Source organism: Mucor mucedo (assembly GCF_025094135.1).
Source record: "Mucor mucedo strain NRRL 3635 chromosome Unknown EV154scaffold_157, whole genome shotgun sequence".
Classification (NCBI taxonomy): Eukaryota; Fungi; Mucoromycota; class Mucoromycetes; order Mucorales; family Mucoraceae; genus Mucor; species Mucor mucedo.
Genome location: NW_026252441.1, coordinates 1 through 20,164, shown reverse-complemented (window position 1 = coordinate 20,164; position 20,164 = coordinate 1). Strand labels below are relative to the sequence as shown.

The window sequence follows — 20,164 nt, the reverse complement described above, 5'->3', positions numbered from 1 at the left end:
TCAAAATATCAGATGAGGATTTAATCAAAACAATGGGTCTTGATAGATTCATGGTCCTCAAGTTTCTCCGTATGGGCATGGTGACCTTTTCGATCTATTCCCTGGTGGCAATCCCCATCTTATTCCCAATCAACATCATCGGTCAAAATTCTCTGCCTGGTCTAACCTATTTGACAATGGGTAATGTTACAGACGATAGTCGTACATGGGCACATTGTTTATTAGCTGTCATTTTATCATGCTTGGTCTGGTATTATACCTTCAGAGAGACCAAGATTTACATCGTCCTCAGAAGAAAGTTTCTTCTTAGTCCTGATTATGCAGATACCGTCGCTGCCCGTACCATTTACGTTCCATCCATTCCCGCAAATATCAATAATGTTGAGGATCTTGAAAAAATCTTTAATCGATTTCCAGGTGGTATTCGTCGTATTTGGTTAAACAGGTAAACAATAGATCAATCAATCTACACCCCCTGGCCTCGTATTAATTTTTTTAATTTGTAGACAATTACACGATCTCCCTGAACTTGTAGAGAAGCGTGAAAAGGCAGCTTTAAGTTTAGAGTCCACCGTCACAAAAGCCATTTTAGCTACATACAAACACAACATGAAATTATCAAACAAGGTCGACGAAGAAGCTTTAAACGAATCCGATATTCCTGACGCTATTCGCCCCAAACATCGTGATTCTGTTATACCTTTGCCCTGTTTTGGCCGTAAAGTAGACAGTATCGAATTTTATCATAACCAGATCAAAGAACTTAACCACAGTATCGGTGAAAAGCAACACGATGCTTCCAGTTTCACACAAGTCAATTCTGCATTTATTGAATTTAATCAACAAGTGGCTGCACATATGGCTGCACAATCTTTGATGCACAAAGAATCCATGCAAATGGCTCCTCGTTATATTCAAATCGCACCATCTGATATCATTTGGGAGAACATGAATATCAAGTCTTACGAAAGAATGCTTCGTCGATTCGTCAGCATCTCTATCACCACGGTCATCATCATCTTCTGGGCTGTACCCGTCGTCTTTGTCCAAGCTGTAGCAAATATTAATGAATTGGCCAAGGTCTTACCATTCCTTTCGGTCATCAATAAATTAGGCCCACAAGTGGTCGGTATCATTCAAGGTATTTTGCCCGCTGTTGCTTTATCCATCTTGATTTCTCTGGTACCCGTCATCTTTACGATTCTTTCGACAAAGGAAGGTATTCCTCAGAGATCCTTTGTTCAGCTGTCCGTTCTTCACAAGTTTTTCTTTTTCCAATTGATTGATGTTGTATTGGTCTCTACCCTTTCTGGTGGTCTCTTGGCCATGATTGAACAACTCAAAAATATCGCCTCTAACCCATTTGGTATTATTAATACCCTCTCCGAGAACTTGCCCAAGGCCTCCACTTTCTTTATTACATTTGTGATGCTCCAGTCGACCAATCAATCAGGCCAGGCCATGCTTCAGTTGGTTCCTTATATTTTGTCCTACATCATGCCTATGTTTGCCACCACGCCTCGTGATATTTACAACCAAAAGAGGACATGTCCCAACGTCAATTTGGGTACGTTGATTCCTGCTCAAACCATCATCTTTGTCCTCGGTCTTGAATATGGTGTCATTGCTCCTTTGATCCTGCCCTTTGTCTGCTTGTTCTTTGTGCTCCAATACTTTGTCTACCTTTATCAGTTCCTTTATGTTTACGAAATTCCCTTCGAGACCGCTGGTCGTGCTTTCCCCAGAGCTATCCGTCATGTCTATATCGGTCTGTTCATCTCTCAATTGACTCTGATTGGTCTTTTCGCCATTCGAACGGGTGCGCGTGGTCAAATGGCCTTGATGATTGTGACTTTAGTCTGTACCGCCTTTGCGCTTTATTATTATGATCGTGCTTTCAAGCCTCTTTTCAAGTACTTGCCCGTCTCCATCTTTGAGGATGAGGATGTGCCTGATCCCAAAAAGACCGATGCCATCACACCCGATGATGTGCACCACGACGACAATTTCCAAAAAGAAGCACAAAAATCTGGCTATGCCTCAGACAGTTCCTCCGATCGTGTCAGTGAAGTCCTGGTCGAGCGCGCACCCATCAGTTATGAAGCCTATCGCGCTCGTGATGAGTTATTAACTCGACTCCGGGAAGAAGAGAACCGTAGTAAAGAAGAAATTACAAAAGATAGCGCGAATATTATTGCTACCGCTAAATCTTTGTATGCTTCTGAATCCTATATGCATCCTTCTACTTACGTATCCAACCCCACTATCTGGATCCCTGAAGACGATATTGGCATTGCGCAAAAGGAAATCAAGGAATTAAACTCTTTGGATATTCAAGGTAGCAGTCGAGGTGCTGCTGTGGTCCGTAACGCCAAGGGCAAAGGCATCGTTACCATTGACGAAGAAAGTTTAATCAATGATTATCAAGGCGCACCCGGTTCTGCTCCTACTGCTGCAAACGAATCCAATGTCAATAATTACGTCCGTGTATTGGTCGATGGATATAATTTTGGTGATGCTATTACCATGTTCTAAATACTCTTAATGTGTACATACTCTTTACCTCTTTTTTAATACATAATTTTTTTTGTTGTTGTTGCAAAACCCATCATTGGTTTTTTTTTCTTTTACATATTTTAAACTTGCTGCTAGTCTCTATTAGGATTAGAGTTTGTGCGTGCTACCTAATTGGTGTTACCATGCCTATCTTACTGCATGCACTTGGTTGGGGCACTTCCCATTGTAAGAAAAAAAAACTCGATAACTGTGCAAGGGTAAACATCTGTCCTCCCCCATTGATAGATTCTATTATTTTTTATCCCCTCCCCCCAATGTCTAAAAATATACACACATAAATTTTTCAATAGATCTATCCTTTTTTTTTTTCACCACTTTTAATACAAATGGTGGACGACTATGCAGTTACATATCACGCACTAAAAAAACTAGATAACGTGTACACCCACATTACGCAACACAGGCTGGTAGAATATCTTGCTTCCTGTTTTGTACGAAATGAAGTCATGGTGGTACGCATGCATCATCGAACACTCAACATGGTCAAGTGGATAATTTTTGACTGTAGCAAGAAGTGTGTACTCTTCTTTTTCGATATCGGTGCTCTTTTTTTTGCTTTTTTTCATATTCCTACACCCACATTTCGTGTAACATGTGCAAAGTGGTGTCTAAGGATCTTCCTACTATTCATATTCTTCCTCCTCCTGTTACCTAAACCTTATTTAACACCTTCCAGCCATCCCATCAAAAGCCAACCTATCTGGAAAAATTTAGCAGAGCAAAAACGTCTTTGGGACCGTATCCATCAGACACAAGTCCACATGGAAAGGGTCGCTCGAAGAGTACAAGCAAACATCGAGGCCTTACAAACGAAATTGGATCATGTTCACACGTGGAATACAACAAGTAGTGTGTCTGAACGTTTTTTAAAATCTCTGAATGGGTCTGTAGAACAGAAAATCAAAGACACAGTGAGAAAATCGCTTTTAGACTCAGTCCTAGTGGAATTCAGAGATGGCAAAATCATTTTATCTCCTCGACTCGTTTTCTTACTACAGAACGAGCGCATCATGAACGAAATACAACGTTTTCTGGAATCATTAACTGGACCTCAATTGGCAAAGGCTTTACACCAGGTCATTACCATCGACATGGAAAACGTTCGAAAATCCATCGATAAGGCGATCACAACATATCATCAGGATGATTTGAATAGGGCTGACTTTGCCTTCATGTCTCGCGGCGGCCAAATTATCGATCATAGTCCCGGTTATGGTCGTTCTCCGCTGCAGCAGCTTTTCCACAAAAATCAAGTCCAAGCCGTGATCCAACCAGGCCGTTACGTTGGAAAATGTTGGTCTATGAGAGGAAGCAGCGGTAGCATCACCATTCGGCTTTCTGAAATTGTTCAAATTGATAGCATGACCATCGAATATCCATCCATGCAAGTCATCTTATCGATGAAGAATGCACCTAAAGATATACTAGTGTACGGCAGTTTATTCACAGACCACTGGCGGTGGATTGGTCAAGTTCAATACGATGTTCAAGGTCCCAGTATCCAGACTTTCCCAATCGCTAATCAAGATGCATTTTATTTTCGAAAAGTTCGGTTGGAAATTATGTCTAATTGGGGCGATCCGACACATACTGATATTTATCGTATCCGAATCCATGGAAAACCAATGCTATCCGCGAGATGAATACAAAGATATCCGGAATTTAAAATAAGTTCCTGGCAAAAAAAAAAAAAAAAAAAAAAGAAAAAAACAATGGATTTTCAACAATCATGGCCAATTAAAAAATAAATAAAAAGATTAGTATTTCTAACAATCATAACCAATTAAAAAAAAAAATGAAAGAGATATTTGTGAAAGTCCTATCCAATTGAAATAGAATCGAAAATGTCGATCTTTTTTTTTTTTTTTTTTTTTTTTTTTGAGTGAGTAGGCAAACCAATTTGCATGACTTTTTGTCATACGGGCCAGACCCATCTTTCAGCGATAAGTTATTTAATCAATTAGGAGTGCTTGGAAAATGTAAAAAGCTCAAGTTTCAAGTTTTCTAAAATAAAAACACTATAAACTTCTCATTCGTTATATTAAATAAACAATGTAAGGAGCTCACCCTTATTTTTTTATTCTTTCTGAAATTTGCCCTATTAAAAAGTTTTTTTTTATTGTATTCGTGAATAACATTGGGTAGGTTTTATAAAGTCGAAATGTTTAGTATAAATAGTTCTTGAAAGGGGCTGATAGCAATTATCTATCCCTTTCCCTTCCTCACCTTTCATCTTTTTTTTTACTCCATGCTCTTCACATCCATCATCGCTCTTCTTTCTGCTGGATTAGTTGCAGCTGCACCTACTAACTCAACCTATGCTGCCGGACCTCCCACCGTCATTGTCAAGAACCAATGCAAATCCACGCTGAAAGTAGGCCATTCGATCGATGTCGAATACTTTGGTGATGTAGTGGATGTACCCGCTGGTACAAGCCATACCTTGACCATGCCTATTAACTGGACTGGTCGTGTCTGGGGAAGAGAAAGTTGCTCTGGTCAAGACTGTTTTAAATCCGGTATGGGGTCACCTGCTTCTCTTGCCGAATTCTTCTTTAAAGAAAACGGTGACGTATTTTATGACATTTCCTTCGTGGATGGATTCAACGTGCCCATGGTGATCGAACCTGTTTCCAAGGTAGACCTCCAATATGGAGATGAACGCTTGTGTGCTACCACCTCTTGCTCAGTCTTGCCTGACTGTCCTACCCAATTTATCACCCACGATGATGAAGGCAATGTTTCGGGTTGCAAGAGTGCCTGTACCTTCTACAATACAGATGAATACTGCTGCACTGGTGACTACTTAGACCCCAATGTTTGCAAAACCTATTCTTATGCTTCTGATGTAAAGGCAGCGTGCCCCGATGTTTACAGTTATGCTTTTGATGACTATTCCAGTGCCTTCATGTGTAGATCCAATGCTTATACTGTTACCTTCTGTTAAATACTTTTTTTTCTTTTGTTCTGTGGTTGACCCATATATATATATATATATTTATAGCTTGATGCTGTAATCTGATAAATAAAAATCGTCTTTTTTTTTTGCTTATGCGGGTAAATGTTTTTTTTTTTGCTAAATACGAGCCGGTGTTAGATGCAGGTTTTTTTCTACCATGTTTGTATAGATGCCAAGTACACTAAGTCCGCCCAATAACTAATCTTGAACACAAACAAATTAAACTGTATTCTATATAAAATAAAAAGGGAAAATGGTCAAATGCACACACACACACACACACACACACAAAGAAGAAAAGAGTTGGTGGGGTTCAGACCTCTTGTTTTTATAGCTATATTTTTTTAAAGCGGCTCTATTTTTGACAATTGAGTAAAACTAAACACAAAAAAAAAAAAAACTAATTTATATATTTTTTTCTATCCCTTCCTTTCATATCCCATCCCTTTCCTTTTTTTTTTTTTTTTTTTTTTTTTTGTTGTTGTTGGTAGAGACTGTTTAAGGTACAAGGTCCCTTATTATTATCGCGAAAATATTATCCACACACAGACTTTCTGAAATAAAAATAACTATTTATGTCTGATGTACCAGAGAATGCAGCATTGAATCATAACACTTTGGGTGCAGCATGTTATCGATGTCGAGGATTCAGGCAAATGACCCATTCAAGATTCTTTTTAAAAACAAAAAGAAAGGGGCAAATAATATACTTATACCTTTTATTATTATCATTATTAGACATGCCTGCGATAGAACCAAACCAGCTTGTACACGTTGTAAAAGAAGAGGCATCACTTGTACTTACCCCGAAGCGGCACCTACCTTAAAGAAACTCCAAAAGGCAACCGAGACTTTAGGTGATCGAATCAAAAAATTCGGAGAACTTTTAAAGACAGGAGAGACCTTGCCCACAAACAACAAACATAAAGTCATCTCATTACAAAGACTCGCACAGCCTCGATCCTCTGTTGCTCCCGCCATTTTTTATTTACCTCCAGAAGACGCCTCCTCCATACATTCAGAACATGTAAATGATCACACCAACAACAATAAAGACGACGACCATGATATCAATAACGATGACGACGACGATGATGATGATGATGCTGCATCCACCACAAGTAGTAATTGTAACCAAGTAGCTTCCACAAGTTCCTTTTCGGTCTATCCTTGTAGTAAATGTTATAAAGACCTTCAGCAATGTGATTTAACTCTTCCCAGTTGTAGTCGTTGTGCTGGTAGCGATTTTCAATGTGTCTACCTCAAGACTGAACCCAAGGCAAATCATGTTTCTCAAGTACTCAACACCATGAATAAAGTAATGGATCAATGGCAAGAATCCATAGATAAAATGGCAAAGGATTTTGCCCAAAAGACCCGAGATTTTGGTCAAAGAGTCGACCAATCCTTCAAGAAGACACCTTTGCTTCAACCATGTGCTTGGAAAATCACTACAACTCATAAAGGCCTCTTGGTCGAAAGCAACGTAAATTCATTCAACGATTTGTCCAAATTAGTGGACCAGTTTAAGCGCACGATGCATATCTCTCCCCGTGATGCCGAACAGGTCATGGAAGACGAGAAACTTCAAATGGAAGATCACGATACAAGCTCCATTCATACCTCCTCAGGCTTCTCCTTTGGTGTCTGGAATGCAGTACCTCAAACCTCAAGTGTCTTGCCAGACGATTATCCCGTAGATATCTCTCCAGAATTAACAGACAGTCTCGTAGATTTGTACTGTAGAACGCCTTGTTGTTCTGCTATTCGTCTGCCCATTATCGATACAACCGATTTCTTAATAAGGTACCATCATCCAGATCCCGCAAAGAAACCTTCAGACGTACTCATATATGCAGTATGCGCTATGGCAGCTAGAAATGCATTTCAAATGCATGTCTGGAGTAAACGTCCTGCCCATGACACTCCACAGTACAATATGGGCAAAGCTCTCTCCATGGCCTATTGCATCAAAGGACGCGAAGAATTAGCCGATTGTTTCGATACACCAACTATCGATAATTGCCAAGCTGTCTTCTTATTATCTTATTGTAACCATCAAAACGGACACAATGGCGTGAATTTTGTCTATGAATGGATTTGCTTCACCATGGCACAGGAAATGGGATTATATGACGAAGGACGTGAATTAAATACAAAAGAAAGTATCCTCGTCTGGTGTTTATATTACTATAATACTTGGTATCGTGTGCTTCAAGGTAGCTCAAATACGTCACCAGCAGAACTAGAACAATTACACCCTAGCTCTCCGTTACCTCCACCACAGCCGAAACCTATCATGGATTTCTTTATGGACATCGATTTAGCTGGTCCACCACAGGAAATGATTGAACATTATATCTATACAGAATGGTACTGCATGATTCAGCTCCAAGTACTTCGTCAAGAATGTATGAGTAGACTATTAACATCACAGGCAGCGGGGAAACTAGATACAACCTTATCCAAAGATTTACTCGTGATGCAAGATAAACTCCAAGTATTTTATGATGGTTTACCTGCCGAATGGAAAAATCCCGATATTGAATCGATTGCGTTAGATCAGATGGCTTCTTTTGCGCCTGAAGCTTGTTGTATCAGTAACAGTTTTGACCTTGTACAAGAAGAAAATTCATACTATCATGTAGATATTCATGAATTTGCGAGATTTTGTGTATTGGGTGTTCATGTGTATTATAATATCAACAAAATATTGTTGTATCAAGCATTTATCCCTCCAGATCACGTACCTACCTCGCCCTTCTCTCTGAAATGCCTATACACCTGTATTGACGCTGCCTACGCAATCACCCAAACACTGGATATCATGGTCAAACATCACGATGAATGCAATATCCCATTACTCGGGTTCCTTTTTGCCAATATGATTTACATCAAACTCATCAACTACAACGACAATCAATACTCAGAATTCGCCAGACGATGTCTCCAACAGTCTGTCAATATCAGTAAATTGTCCAAGGCTTATCTTTATGATTTTGAAATGACTAGAAATTTAGTCGGAGCCATGACTCAAGATGTGCTAAATGCTTGTGGTCCTACCGCCCTAGTAGATGATCCATTCGCCATCCTCTCACCGCCTCCTTTTATTCCACAACCTTACTAAATAATTCCCACGCGTACCCCCAACTCATGTGTGGCTTAATACTGTTTTTTCTTTATATATACTCTATCTAATTTTTTGTGTTTTATAAAGCGTCCTCTTATCTAATAAATATTTAATGCTTGTTTCATATAACTCAATACAACAAAGGATACTTGTTTTTTTCGGCTAAACTATCTTTTGACGGAAAAAAGGTTAACAATAAACATTGTATGGGGAGCAATGACTGTTTAATTAGTTCCGAACGATTCCGACGTGCTCTTATCCATGTAAAGACATGATTTATGTATTGATCGCGAAATACAAGCACAAAGAAAGTAATGGCCATTTAAAAACTTGGCGGGCAGGATATTCCTTAACCAAACTAATTCCACCCAGAGTTAATCTTATACCATCAAAAACTGGACTTCGCGTAGGGCATCAATTGTATTTGACAAGTTACTTTATTAAGCTATTGTCAGGAACCACTTGGTAAGATACAGTGCCTTCGATAGATTGGCAATGGGCTATAGTGAGATTCAACTAAGAACTGTCACCCTGAACGACTGCAAAATGTCCCGCAGAAAGCACACATTAACAAGGCCAGTTATATCTTTTTTTTATTATCAGACAGGCATTTAAAATGTCTTAAACAACATAGAGAAATGGTATCTTATGTCGCCAAAAGAAATTTTTGCTTGTTTGCGTAACCAACGAATTGCAATGTATAATGGTACAACTACCTGAATCATGTGACAAAACTAAAAAAGACAGACATTGGATACTATTTGATACAGACTCTATCATCTTGATTTAAATTGAAAAAAAAAAGACTCCTTTTTCTACCCTTACGTCTAAAAAAGGAAGCTATTACAAACAATAAGGTTATTATCATATGCTCCTCTCGCCACATGTATACAGAAGCAACGGTATTGATAAATCAAATGAGCTTTGTTATGATCAATGTTCTAGACAAGATGAATATGCTAAGACACTGTACCATTAATGAATTTCAAAAACAGAAACTGGTCACGATAACGAAAAAACGCGGAGACCTGGGAGAGGAGGGGGAGGAGGAGGGTGAGCGTTTACAAAAAAACCAATTACGCTGATGAAAAAACGATATGTTATCTATATGTCATGTAAAGGCATCGTGCTGAATTGTGTGTTTTATTGTTTTGTTCTTTTGAACTAGGTATTTGTGTACGTTGTCATCTTCTTTGCATGGAATGTGCTTTATTTAACTCCCAAAATCTGCTTCAAATTAAAACGAACTGATGAATTAAAAAAGTCGCGAAAGACGTCAACTAAAAAAAAGTAGATACTGTCATCCTTGCATGAAAAAAAAAAAGAGCCTAGCGGCTGCGTTAAAGAAAGAGGAAGGGGCCTCATCGGAGGAGTTTATAATGATCTAATGTGATTAAAAAAAAAAAGTTGTCTAGAATCAATAATCATCGGGTCTTTTCTTTAATTTGTGCTGACATAAATATAAAAAGCAGTAAAAATGAATTCAAAACGGCTCGCTTTTGCCCCATATTAGATGCAATACATTGGTAACAGTACACATGTCACGGAATACCACAAAAATTGCTCTTTTGTTCGGTTGGGAACCTCATAATGCAACGAATGATCCAGCCAATGAAAAAACATGTTTCCCCAGTCCTTATAAAAAGATCCGGTTTAAGAACAATCTCCTCTTCTATATTTGTAAAGAACAAAAAAAGAAGGAAAAATTAAAAATACAATAAGAAAGCTTATATCAATGTCGAATGACAACTTTTGCCGATTACCTTTTGAACTTGTGTTAAAGATTGCCGAATATGTCGAATTCAGTGATGTCTGGTACTTGGGTACTTGCTCGCGTCAATGTCGACTCTTAGCATATCAAATATTAAAGCAACATTACAATATTGATCTCATTCAACCACGCATTATTAATCCGTTTGGTCATTTGGTCCATGCCGCTGTCGCCTTTCTCGGTCGACATGGGATTCAGAATCAGGCTATTCAGCCGGCCGTCTTACAGTCTGTCGCAAACCACATGGCTATTGCTATTTTTGATCGTATACCAAACAAAAAAGAACGATCCGTTTCACTGGATTTCTTACTGGACAAGACTTTGGGACTACTACTAGACCATTTTGTCTATGATCCGACGCTCAAACTGAGATTGGAATTGAAGGAAAATGTTAAATGTGGAGAAAATCTAGAGGATATTATCACATCTATGCAGCAGCAGCAACCCGAATGTAACAAATTGGTGGATATCTATGCCATCAAATCAACTGGCGTATTAATGGTGGACTTCTTGGCAACCTTGGCTCAGACCGTAAGTTCATTGTTTGATACCGAAGAAGCAAATGAGATTCACCACCGTCTATTGAACTTTCATCTCCATCGAATATTAGATCTCATCAAACGTAAATATCATACATATCATACAAACCTCTCTTCTTACAGTCATGATGCGCCCATGATTGGTCAGAAGAAACCACAAGCTGACAATCAGGAATTTCAACTATTCATCCAATTCCTGTGTGCATTGATCCAGACTGACTTGTTCACACTAAAAGATTTGGAAGATCTCACTTATCATCATATCACATCCTTCTTCATGACACGGCCTTCAGATGTCTCCTTCACAACGCTAGGTGGTTTCAAGATCATCTTGAGAAACTCTAATGCAAACTTGGCCATTATCAATACGGCCACAAAAAACAAGCGACCGGCGTTTTATTATCAATGGAAACTCTGGTTACAAGAAACTCAATCTAGACTTAGGATGCTTTTAGACTTAATTCGTGCTACCGTCCGTAAAAGTGCCCCTTTAGTTCCCCAGTTTAAATATATCACTTTACTTCTACAAGATTCTGTCTCTGCTCTCACTCTCTCTCAAACGATGGAACACACAACAGGAATGGAAGAAGAAGAAGGTCAGATTATTCCTGTATCGTAATTATACTTTTATTCAAATAAAAAAAAAACTTTTTTATGATGATTTTATAAGCGGCGTCCAGGTTTTGACAAATCGCTCCACGCGAGGGCACTGCATCATACTCGAAGTAGAAAAAGCACCGACTATAAATAAAAGTGCTTCTTGTGGTGATTTATGAGGTCGGATGACCTTGTTACCAAAATAGAGTACTGTACAGGCGGCGGATAAGGTATCCGTCATCTGAGGCAGTTGACATGTATCGTCTTCATCTAGGAATAGCTTGATTACCTGTATAAACCCATAAGCAGCATTCATACAACTGTATAAATTCTTTTCCACATGCGTCTTTGTCTGTGTCGTGGTCGATGAAAAATAATCCGTCCAAGGCTCGTTTACATGTGATGTTTCAAACGCAGTCATCATTTGATACTGATGATATTCAAGCATTCCCGAGAAATAAAGCGCATGGAGATGAAGAGCCAATTTATCCTCCCTGCTATAAATATCTCTGGGATTTCTTTTGTACAAGAACATTTGTAAATATTTGGTCCGCCATCCATTTAGCTGCTCACGTTGTAAGATCATATTGAGTCCCCTGATTCGAAACTTTAACGCTGTATCCTCCAATTTATCTGACCTACAAATGGCTGAGATTTTTTTCACCTGCTCGTATCGAATAATGGGGTCACACGATTTCGAGATAGAAAAAGTCCAGTCAAGCTCTGCCATGGATAGCACAAGTCGATTGATGGTAGAACTATGATCGCCGTCTGAAATCACTTGCATATGTCTCCAAGCCAAACAAAACAAATTCCGTGCTTCAGCTTCCCTTCCCATTAAATAAAGATAACGATACATAATTACAAGCGTTTCAATGGTGGTGAGAGAGATATCGTCAAATTCGATTAGTTCGTGTGCCGAATAGTAAGAATCATACGCCAAATTGTTTAGAAATGAATAGATGCCATATTTTTCTGGGTGGCAAAGGGACGCATGTAAAGCACTATAGGCAAAAATAGCACTAGCATAAGATTTGTTAAGCTTTCCTAGATGGAATAATTCCACCAGATTCTTTTTATCGCAAAAATCAGTCGAGTAAAGCTGGAGAAGCAGCTCGAAAATGAACTCGGGGTATACGGTGATCAGATTATAGTAGATGTTGTCTTCCTCGTTCGACGATGGTGTAGACATGCTAAAATTAGATGATGATCTTGATAATCCACCATATGTATCTGAAGCTGAAAAAGAGGATGATCGTCTTGTCGTAAGTGGTGGTTGCTCTTCTGACTCTTGTGGTGCTACCTGGTTTCTTAGATCAACAAGCGTAGTATACAATTCACCAAGTGTATGGATATTGGTCTCTAGTTCGAATATAGATCTCTTACGGCCAGTAATTTTCCAGCCTAGAGGCAAAGACATAGATTCTTGCTCAGGCACAACAGGAAAAAAAAAAGTGTCAAATTGACAATCCGGTTGTTGACTCACACTAATTTTGTCCTGAGGTAAAAAATAGCTATCGTTGCTGTCGGAGCAGCCATTATTTAGATGCTGTCTTTGTCTTTTACTATCCACAGCTATGATTTTATATGTTACTTTTTATTAAGCGTTGGTATATCAAAGCACAGACTCACCACAAGGATTCTTGTTTTCTTTTCTAAATGGCATTGAATCTAAAACAAATAGACAAAAGAAATCACGAGAAGGGAAAAAAAAGGGGGGTAAATTTATACGTTTGATTATTATTATTATTTTAGCTGTCACTCTTTGCATCCAAGTTGAATAGCATTAACTCTAAAATGCGAAACAAACAAACTCCAAAGTTTCAAAAAAAGGGTTTAATTTATTCTATCACCTTCATGGTTTTTTTTCTGCAAAACTCTTCCCTTATAAATTATTTTAAAAGTCCTTAAGGCCTGGTTACCAGAAAACGATTTAATTGCTTTTTTCTTGTTTTCGTAATCATTTGTTTTTAAACAGGGTCATTGATTATGCATGCAGACTTTAGAAATTTCCTGGATATATTATCACACTAAAACTTTCACTATTTTCGTTTTGTATGTAATCAAAACATTCTTGTATCCCGCGTGATGCATGAAAGGCTATGTTTTCATCCATGATTTTATGGAAGCAAATTTTCTGGTATCACATGTGTTTTTATACTCCTAAAATAAACCGAGAAATGACGCTTTAAAAAAAAAGATTTCACAGCCGTCTTCGTCATCATACTTGTGGCAAATATTAAGCTTTTTCTTTTAAAAAGAAAGTTCTATATTATTGATTGAATGAGGGTTAGTCTAATGGGTTTGAAGGAGGAAGGGGTGTGTGTCAAGTAACCAAAGAAAGATGATCTGTATACAAGAAAATTTAATCTCGTTACTTCCCGTTGGAATATCTCTTCAGAAGGTGGATCATCATTGTGAATAATTACTATAGTTACAAGGAATAAACAGTTTACTTAAATAATAATAGAAATGGGATGGAATAAAATAATGAAAACAATATACATGTGTGTTATCTAACTAAAAGAGGTTTAAAGTTGTTATTGTTTACGCGCTAAGTAACCGGCAAGAGGACTTTTTCCTCTGGGTCTATCACGACTGCCAATTAAAGGTGATTTGATGCTTGATTGATCATACGACTGTCTTGTACTGCCACTAAATGTGTTTTCACTACTTTCTGAATTGAACGAGTTTCTACGATTTTGTTGACGCGTCATATTAGGTGAGGGAAAGCGTAACTTGCGACTCATGTCTTCTTCGTGCTCATCATCATAACGACTTGGTAAAGGGGATTTCGCTCTATTGCCATTCTGTAAAAAGTTTTTAGTAAAATAAAGCTTAAAGTATCTTATTTACAATGGCACTTACCCTCTTCTCACGATTACTGATCTCAGTATAATCATCTTCACTGCTCTCGGCACAGGCCAACTTTTTTAATTTGGAGATTTGGATTAAAAGGGGTTCCAAGTCATTTGCTAAAGAGGTAACACTATCTTGACGAGATCTGGCGACATCTCTTGACACACGATCATATTCTGATTGTATAGATCGCAATTCTTTGTGTTGCGAATCAATTTCTTTTTCCAAATCCTTACTCTTTTTTTTCATGTCCTTCACAGCAATTTCAAGCTGTTTCTTTTCCTCTTCAAGTCGAGTAATTTCTGTCTTTAACGCTTGGTTTAATCCAGATAACTTTCCATGAAGTTCAATAACGTTGGAAATAGACTTTTGCTGACCAATATCAGATGACGATTCTTCACCAGGGTTGTGTTCCAAAGCTTTGATTACAAGACCCTCCAACATTTCATACATGACACCTGTAAACTCATGAAGATCTGTATGCATCTTTTCCATCGACTTGTCAAAATAACTACGAGCATTTTCTTCGTATCTCTTCATCTTCTTTTCGCTATTCTCGCGCTCTCCCTTGTTTTGTTCTTGGATAATTGCAAGCTCCTCCAACTGAGCCTTTGAGGCACCTTTAACAGCACGACGAATAGTTTCTTCCATCCCAGTAGGATTATCACCATAGCGACTCAAAATACGAAGTGAGCGCTCCATAAAACGCTCCGTGTTTTTCACAAAGTTATGAAGCTGGGACAACTTGTCACCGTCAGACAAGGGCGCGCCTGTAGACTCCATGTTTGAGGACCAAGAAGCACCATTTAGAAGCGACAAACGCTCTTCAGTAGACCCAATTCTTTCAACCACATCTTCCAATTGTTGAGATAATGCCGCCAAATCAGGAATGGACGAATTTTGAATGTCGTTTGTAATGAGCTGCAAGTAATTGGCAATGACCTTGATGTTTTTGCCTTGTTCTTCTTGACCATCTTGTTGGTTTCGAGAAAGCTCGTTCATGGCATTTTCTATGGTATTAGTAATCTTGTCATGAAGGCGGCCGATATCCGTAGGTCCAGAAGGAAGGTTACGATTTTGCAACATATTCGATTCAATAGTACTAAGGGTTGAGTTGTGAATCTCTCTTGATTCTTCAATCCAGTCTGATAATTGCTGCTGCTGAGAAGTTACGGCTTTCAATAAGATAGTCTCCTCCTCATTATTTGGTGTATTAGGCATATCGGAAAGCGAAGAAGCAGAAGAAGAGGCAGAAGCGTTTTCAAGAACAGTAGAAGATAGACGTGATTGACTGATTTGAAGGTTTTCAACCATTTCAATCAAGATGTCAAACTTTTCTGTAAGAGAAGGCAAATCCTTCTTTTTATCATCATCATCATCCGCAGAAATACCTAACAGTTCTTCACGTAAATCTGTAACATCATGACGCAATAATTCAAACAGGTGCTTTTGATTAGCATCCTTGGCATCAGCATCACCCTTTTCAGATTCTAGGAATTTGATAATATCACTTTGAAGCTCGTTCCAGCCTAACTTTGCATCTTCCAAGTTATCACAAAGCTTAGTTACATTAGTCTTGATATCCAAAAGAGGCCCCTCAGAAGAGTTTTTGATTTGGTCCCGTAAGACTTGCAAGTTGAATTTGACATCGGACATTGTTTCCTTGATGGCGTCTGTATTTCCTTCACTGTTATAAGATGTGACCGATGTACTTCTTGGCTTGTACCCGATATTTTCATTCTTTCTGTATGACATTTGATCTTGTTGATGCTCTAATTCATCAACACGATTACGCCATTTGCGAACTTCAATTTGGAGTGATTCAATTTTGCCTTGTTGAACTTCATTCATTTCATTGTTTCCGTTAAACTTGGACTTTTCAAGCTCGTGGTATTTGTTTCTCCATTGAGATGCCTCACGCTCAAAGATTTCGCACTTGGTCTCTAAAGTTTGTCTTTGACGATCCATTTCGCTGTTAAGCTCCTCTTCACGTGCTTCAAAGGCTTGTTGGAATGCCCGTTCTTGTTTTGAAAAGCCTTCCTTCAACTCGGACTCCCTTGCTTGTAAATCTTGTTGGTAAAACCTGTCCTTTTTCGAAATGGTTTCTTTCAGCGTATTGATTTGTTCTTTCAGTTGAGAGTTCTCAGTATCTAACTCTTCAGCAACATCACGCAGACTTTTATTCATCTGTTCAGAAGACTGTATGCGAGAAGTCAGTTCATTTTGTGTAGCGATAGAGACTTTTCCCATAATTGAAGTCAAAGAATCAACCCAGTCCTTGCGCGAAAGCATATCATCAGTAGCTAACATAACATCATCTCTCTTGACAAGCATTCGAATCTCCCATTTGATGCCCTGCTTATAGTCTTGTGCTCGAGGCGAGACTTCAAGTACTTCACTCATATCATATGTTTGGATATGATTTGTACACTACATATAAGTATAAGTCATACGATTTTCTTTTCTTTTTTAATCTTATTTACTACCTTCACATCTTTATACAAGTATAAACCACCTGGCTTTACTGCGTTTCCATGCTTAGCCACGGCATATACTGCCTTCCATTGCTATATTTGGAAAAAAAAAGTCTCAATTTAGTAACAGGAAAACAACAAAATTTAAACTTTATTTTGTTCTTACCATTAGACCATTTTTTCTGTACAACCAACCTTCTCTCACAATCTAATTAATGCAAAGTTAGGAGAATAATCAAAATGACACAAACATAACTTCTTTTTTACCTTAAACTCTTGTGATGTAGAAGGCGTGTGGTAAAAAGTGGGTGCCTGCGTTCCTGACATAACGGATCCACCGGACCCTATTCTTACATTTAACAATAATTCAAAAAGAAAAATATGAAATCTTTATAATCACCTCTATTTATACTAGGGGATCTTGATCGTATATCTTGAATCACCACCATGCGTTCTTCCTCCACATCCTCTCCGTCAATATCATTATTTTGATCATCATCTTCATAAACAACATCTTCATGGCTGTTGTGAGGAAGTGTATATTGCTTCATTGTCATTAAATTGTCGTTGCTTCTTGGCGATGGTTTTGTGGGTATAGGAGAAACAGCACGGCTATTGATTTTTGTTTCTTGTTGTTGCATTAACCATTGATGATGTTGCTGAAGCGCAGCCACAGATTGACCACTTGTGGAAGGCAAAGGTCTGCGCGCAAACTTACTTTGTGGACGAACATTTCCTTGTTCATCCGGGATTGGACTTGTCACACGCTTCAACTCGCTATTACGCCAATCATTGTTTCTTCCTGTATTCTGCTGTCTTGTATTCTGATACATCTTTTTATATATAAATATTTTAATAAGATAATGAAAAAAAGAAAAAAGAAAATGAAATCTTTCAAACTTGAAAGTCTGTGTAAAATTATATAACAATCAAAAAGAGGGCACATAAACAATTTCCTTTTTGGGCACATAAAAAAACATTTATTCAAGAAACCACAAACCGGCCTTAATAAGAGATGCTTCTTTTATATCGCCAGTTGAATTATTTGCATGCACCATCAATGGATTAAATCCAAGCCGGGTAGGTAAATCCATTTTAAAGAAGTATTTACCGTTGGGATACAAGAGCAAATCCATTAAGCGATACGGACTTTTGACGTAATCTCGAGGGAACATGGCCTTCAAGACTCTGTTCATGATCTTTTGTTGTGTAAATTCATTCGACGGTTCATCTTGCTCTTCTATGATTCTAGCCATGAATTGCTTTGTAATTTTGGAAGGTTTCATGAGATAGAACCCGGAATTGACTGTTCGATGCTCTACTTCCTGACTGAAAAGCATATGCGTGTTAGGTCTATCAGTAATTTGTACAAGCATCGCATCCAATATATGAGGGCTCAAAATCACTATATCCACATCCGAAAACCAAACTATAATATTCATGTACAAGAGACGTTCAACAATAAGGGTTTTGGCATGTGTTATGGGTCGATGATCCTCGTTTTTCCATAGAGTAAAATCTGACGATAAAGGAACTTTTAGCCATTCTTTCGGTACAAGGATAACATTTTTCTCGTATCCTTTGTGTGTCAGTACATCTACAACCTCTTGATCAATGGCAAAGACTAGAAATTTTTTATTTTGGTCGGTGCGTTTCAATGCCTCTATCCAGTTTAATGTATAGTTCATCATACCACTGTTCACTACAGTTGTCAGTAAAACGTCTTTGTTGATAGTTGTGATGGTCTTTTCTTTATTGATAGGATCAGTCTTTGTGATTCTCTCTTGATGTGTTAGAACATTAGATTTTATAACGTCTAATAAGTCCTTGGATGGTGTTGCATAAGTTTTGGCCTTCCACTTTGAATCGTAACTATAAGTTGGCATTTGTTCACTAATAATTTTGGTGTCATTTTCACAGACTTTGTACCCAGCATCTATGTTTGGAAAATGTGTGCTATTTGTAAATTGCAAAATAAAAAATACCAAGCATAGTATTAATGACACTATGCCACATACGAGCTTTTTTGTTTTAAAATCTGACATATTTAATGGAGAAACAGAGTGATTTTAGAGCTGCGGGGCAACTATAATTGAGGGATATATATCGGAAAATACAACTCTGTCAGTCCTAGCAACAGTTTCCTGTTTCGGATGGCGGTAGAATTTGTGTAAGCTAGGACAATAATTCGCCGCTAATTTTATTTTTTAAAAAGAACACAGAATAACTATGACAACGTCTTCTAACTTAGTTGCCTACTCCAAGTCTATGAATATTTTAAAATATGCATGGTTCAGTTTGCATAATTTGAATAGATTTTTTCAAACAGAGATAAAAATTACGTCATCTCGTGATCATATTCAACGATTTTTATAATGCAATTGGTGCAAGAGGAAAAAAAGGGGCTGGGATTATAATATACTTTTCTCCTTTATTTCTCTTTCTTTCTTTCTAAAATATACCCTTTAACTATTATATATTATGGCCTTGAAACAAATTTCTGAACAAGATTGCTGGTTTGTCATTGGAGCTCATCAAGCAGGTGCGACTGAAAGACAATGCTCTGAACTAGCTGGCCTTTCAAAGACAGTTACCCACAACATCATCCACAATTTTAAAAAACTTGGTTCCCCTCATGCCTCCAAATTGTCCGTTAATGCCTTATTGACTACCACTCCAAGTAAGCTCATCTATGTCAGTATTGGAACGTGAACTAATTAATAGACCTACTTTAGCTACCAATAAACGTAAAAATAACGATATCTCAAAGGTAAATCGGCCTGAGTCAGAATTTACCCCTTTTTTTTTAGTTTTATTAATTCTTTGTTAGAATGAGCCTGTGAAGCCTCGTAAGAGAGGAAGACCTCGCAACCCTATTGAGGCTCCCTTTTTCACTCAAGCTATTGTACGTAATGCTTTATTGAACGCTAAAACAGATCAGGTAAATTATATATATATGCATATATGGAGTGTGTCCTGTGGCCTGTTCCCCATCACGTGAATAACGTAAAAAAACATAGAAAACAAACACATATTCACCTAAAATTTATCCACTGGATCGACTCAATACACCACCTAGCGATGAGGATCAGCATCAATTAAAGAGGCAACGACGTCACTCATCCATTGCCATTGATGAATTACCCCCTACACCCAACTCTATCACGGCTATGGATGAATCATCTGATGAAGAGACTGAAGTTAAAAAGGATTGGACTCTCGATGATGATGAGGAATTATTGGCACACGTGTTGGCTC

At 38.1% G+C, this 20,164-nt stretch overlaps 9 protein-coding genes across 9 annotated transcripts; 6 read left to right on the top strand and 3 right to left on the bottom strand.

Moving 5' to 3' along the window:
* Positions 1 to 50: 50 nt before the first annotated feature.
* On the top strand, positions 51 to 2,535 carry EV154DRAFT_430165 (uncharacterized protein; the record flags this gene model as incomplete). Its single annotated transcript, XM_051596520.1, has 2 exons — positions 51 to 445; positions 507 to 2,535. 2 exons carry the CDS (start codon positions 51 to 53, stop codon positions 2,533 to 2,535), a joined length of 2,424 nt encoding a protein of 807 aa, XP_051452123.1.
* Positions 2,536 to 3,338: 803 nt separating this feature from the next.
* EV154DRAFT_569576 (UNC-like C-terminal-domain-containing protein) lies at positions 3,339 to 4,220 on the top strand (the record flags this gene model as incomplete). The annotated part of the gene is made up of 1 exon (XM_051606149.1): positions 3,339 to 4,220. The coding sequence occupies one exon, from the start codon at positions 3,339 to 3,341 to the stop codon at positions 4,218 to 4,220; it is 882 nt and encodes a 293-aa protein (XP_051452122.1).
* A 377-nt stretch (positions 4,221 to 4,597) lies between these two features.
* Positions 4,598 to 5,691, top strand: EV154DRAFT_526711 (thaumatin). The gene has a single exon (XM_051603413.1). The coding sequence runs from the start codon at positions 4,826 to 4,828 to the stop codon at positions 5,522 to 5,524; it is 699 nt and encodes a 232-aa protein (XP_051452121.1). The 5' UTR covers positions 4,598 to 4,825; the 3' UTR covers positions 5,525 to 5,691.
* Positions 5,692 to 6,618: 927 nt separating this feature from the next.
* Positions 6,619 to 8,809, top strand: EV154DRAFT_526708 (uncharacterized protein). Its single transcript, XM_051603412.1, has one exon. The coding sequence runs from the start codon at positions 6,846 to 6,848 to the stop codon at positions 8,661 to 8,663; it is 1,818 nt and encodes a 605-aa protein (XP_051452120.1). The 5' UTR covers positions 6,619 to 6,845; the 3' UTR covers positions 8,664 to 8,809.
* A 1,616-nt stretch (positions 8,810 to 10,425) lies between these two features.
* Positions 10,426 to 11,256, top strand: EV154DRAFT_388555 (uncharacterized protein; the record flags this gene model as incomplete). Its single annotated transcript, XM_051595074.1, has 2 exons — positions 10,426 to 10,827; positions 10,879 to 11,256. Coding segments are annotated over 2 exons (780 nt in total), but the record flags the coding sequence as incomplete, so codon positions are not given.
* A 372-nt stretch (positions 11,257 to 11,628) lies between these two features.
* EV154DRAFT_569572 (uncharacterized protein) lies at positions 11,629 to 12,993 on the bottom strand (the record flags this gene model as incomplete). The annotated part of the gene is made up of 1 exon (XM_051606148.1): positions 11,629 to 12,993. The coding sequence occupies one exon, from the start codon at positions 12,991 to 12,993 to the stop codon at positions 11,629 to 11,631; it is 1,365 nt and encodes a 454-aa protein (XP_051452118.1).
* A 1,016-nt stretch (positions 12,994 to 14,009) lies between these two features.
* EV154DRAFT_472770 (uncharacterized protein) lies at positions 14,010 to 17,828 on the bottom strand. The gene is made up of 6 exons (XM_051597916.1): positions 17,307 to 17,828; positions 17,174 to 17,250; positions 17,073 to 17,114; positions 16,919 to 16,999; positions 14,442 to 16,862; positions 14,010 to 14,383 (listed from the first exon to the last, which is right to left on the bottom strand). The coding sequence occupies exons 1-6, from the start codon at positions 17,737 to 17,739 to the stop codon at positions 14,114 to 14,116; spliced, it is 3,324 nt and encodes a 1,107-aa protein (XP_051452117.1). The 5' UTR covers positions 17,740 to 17,828; the 3' UTR covers positions 14,010 to 14,113.
* Positions 17,829 to 17,892: 64 nt separating this feature from the next.
* EV154DRAFT_451769 (nucleotide-diphospho-sugar transferase) lies at positions 17,893 to 18,627 on the bottom strand (the record flags this gene model as incomplete). Its single annotated transcript, XM_051597255.1, has 1 exon — positions 17,893 to 18,627. A coding segment is annotated over exon 1 (705 nt), but the record flags the coding sequence as incomplete, so codon positions are not given.
* A 670-nt stretch (positions 18,628 to 19,297) lies between these two features.
* Positions 19,298 to 20,164, top strand: EV154DRAFT_76947 (uncharacterized protein; the record flags this gene model as incomplete). Its single annotated transcript, XM_051607767.1, has 4 exons — positions 19,298 to 19,586; positions 19,642 to 19,676; positions 19,737 to 19,847; positions 19,927 to 20,164. Coding segments are annotated over exons 1-4 (583 nt in total), but the record flags the coding sequence as incomplete, so codon positions are not given.

Coding starts and splice junctions, on each gene's coding strand:
- EV154DRAFT_526708 (XM_051603412.1), top strand. CDS start 6,846: ATGAATAAAGTAATGGATCAATGGCAAGAATCCATAGATAAAATGGCA.
- EV154DRAFT_526711 (XM_051603413.1), top strand. CDS start 4,826: ATGCTCTTCACATCCATCATCGCTCTTCTTTCTGCTGGATTAGTTGCA.
- EV154DRAFT_472770 (XM_051597916.1), bottom strand. CDS start 17,739: ATGTATCAGAATACAAGACAGCAGAATACAGGAAGAAACAATGATTGG. Junction 17,251..17,306: donor ATCCCCTAGTATAAATAGAG/GTGATTATAAAG, acceptor ATGTAAGAATAG/GGTCCGGTGGATCCGTTATG. Junction 14,384..14,441: donor TCAGTAATCGTGAGAAGAGG/GTAAGTGCCATT, acceptor AACTTTTTACAG/AATGGCAATAGAGCGAAATC.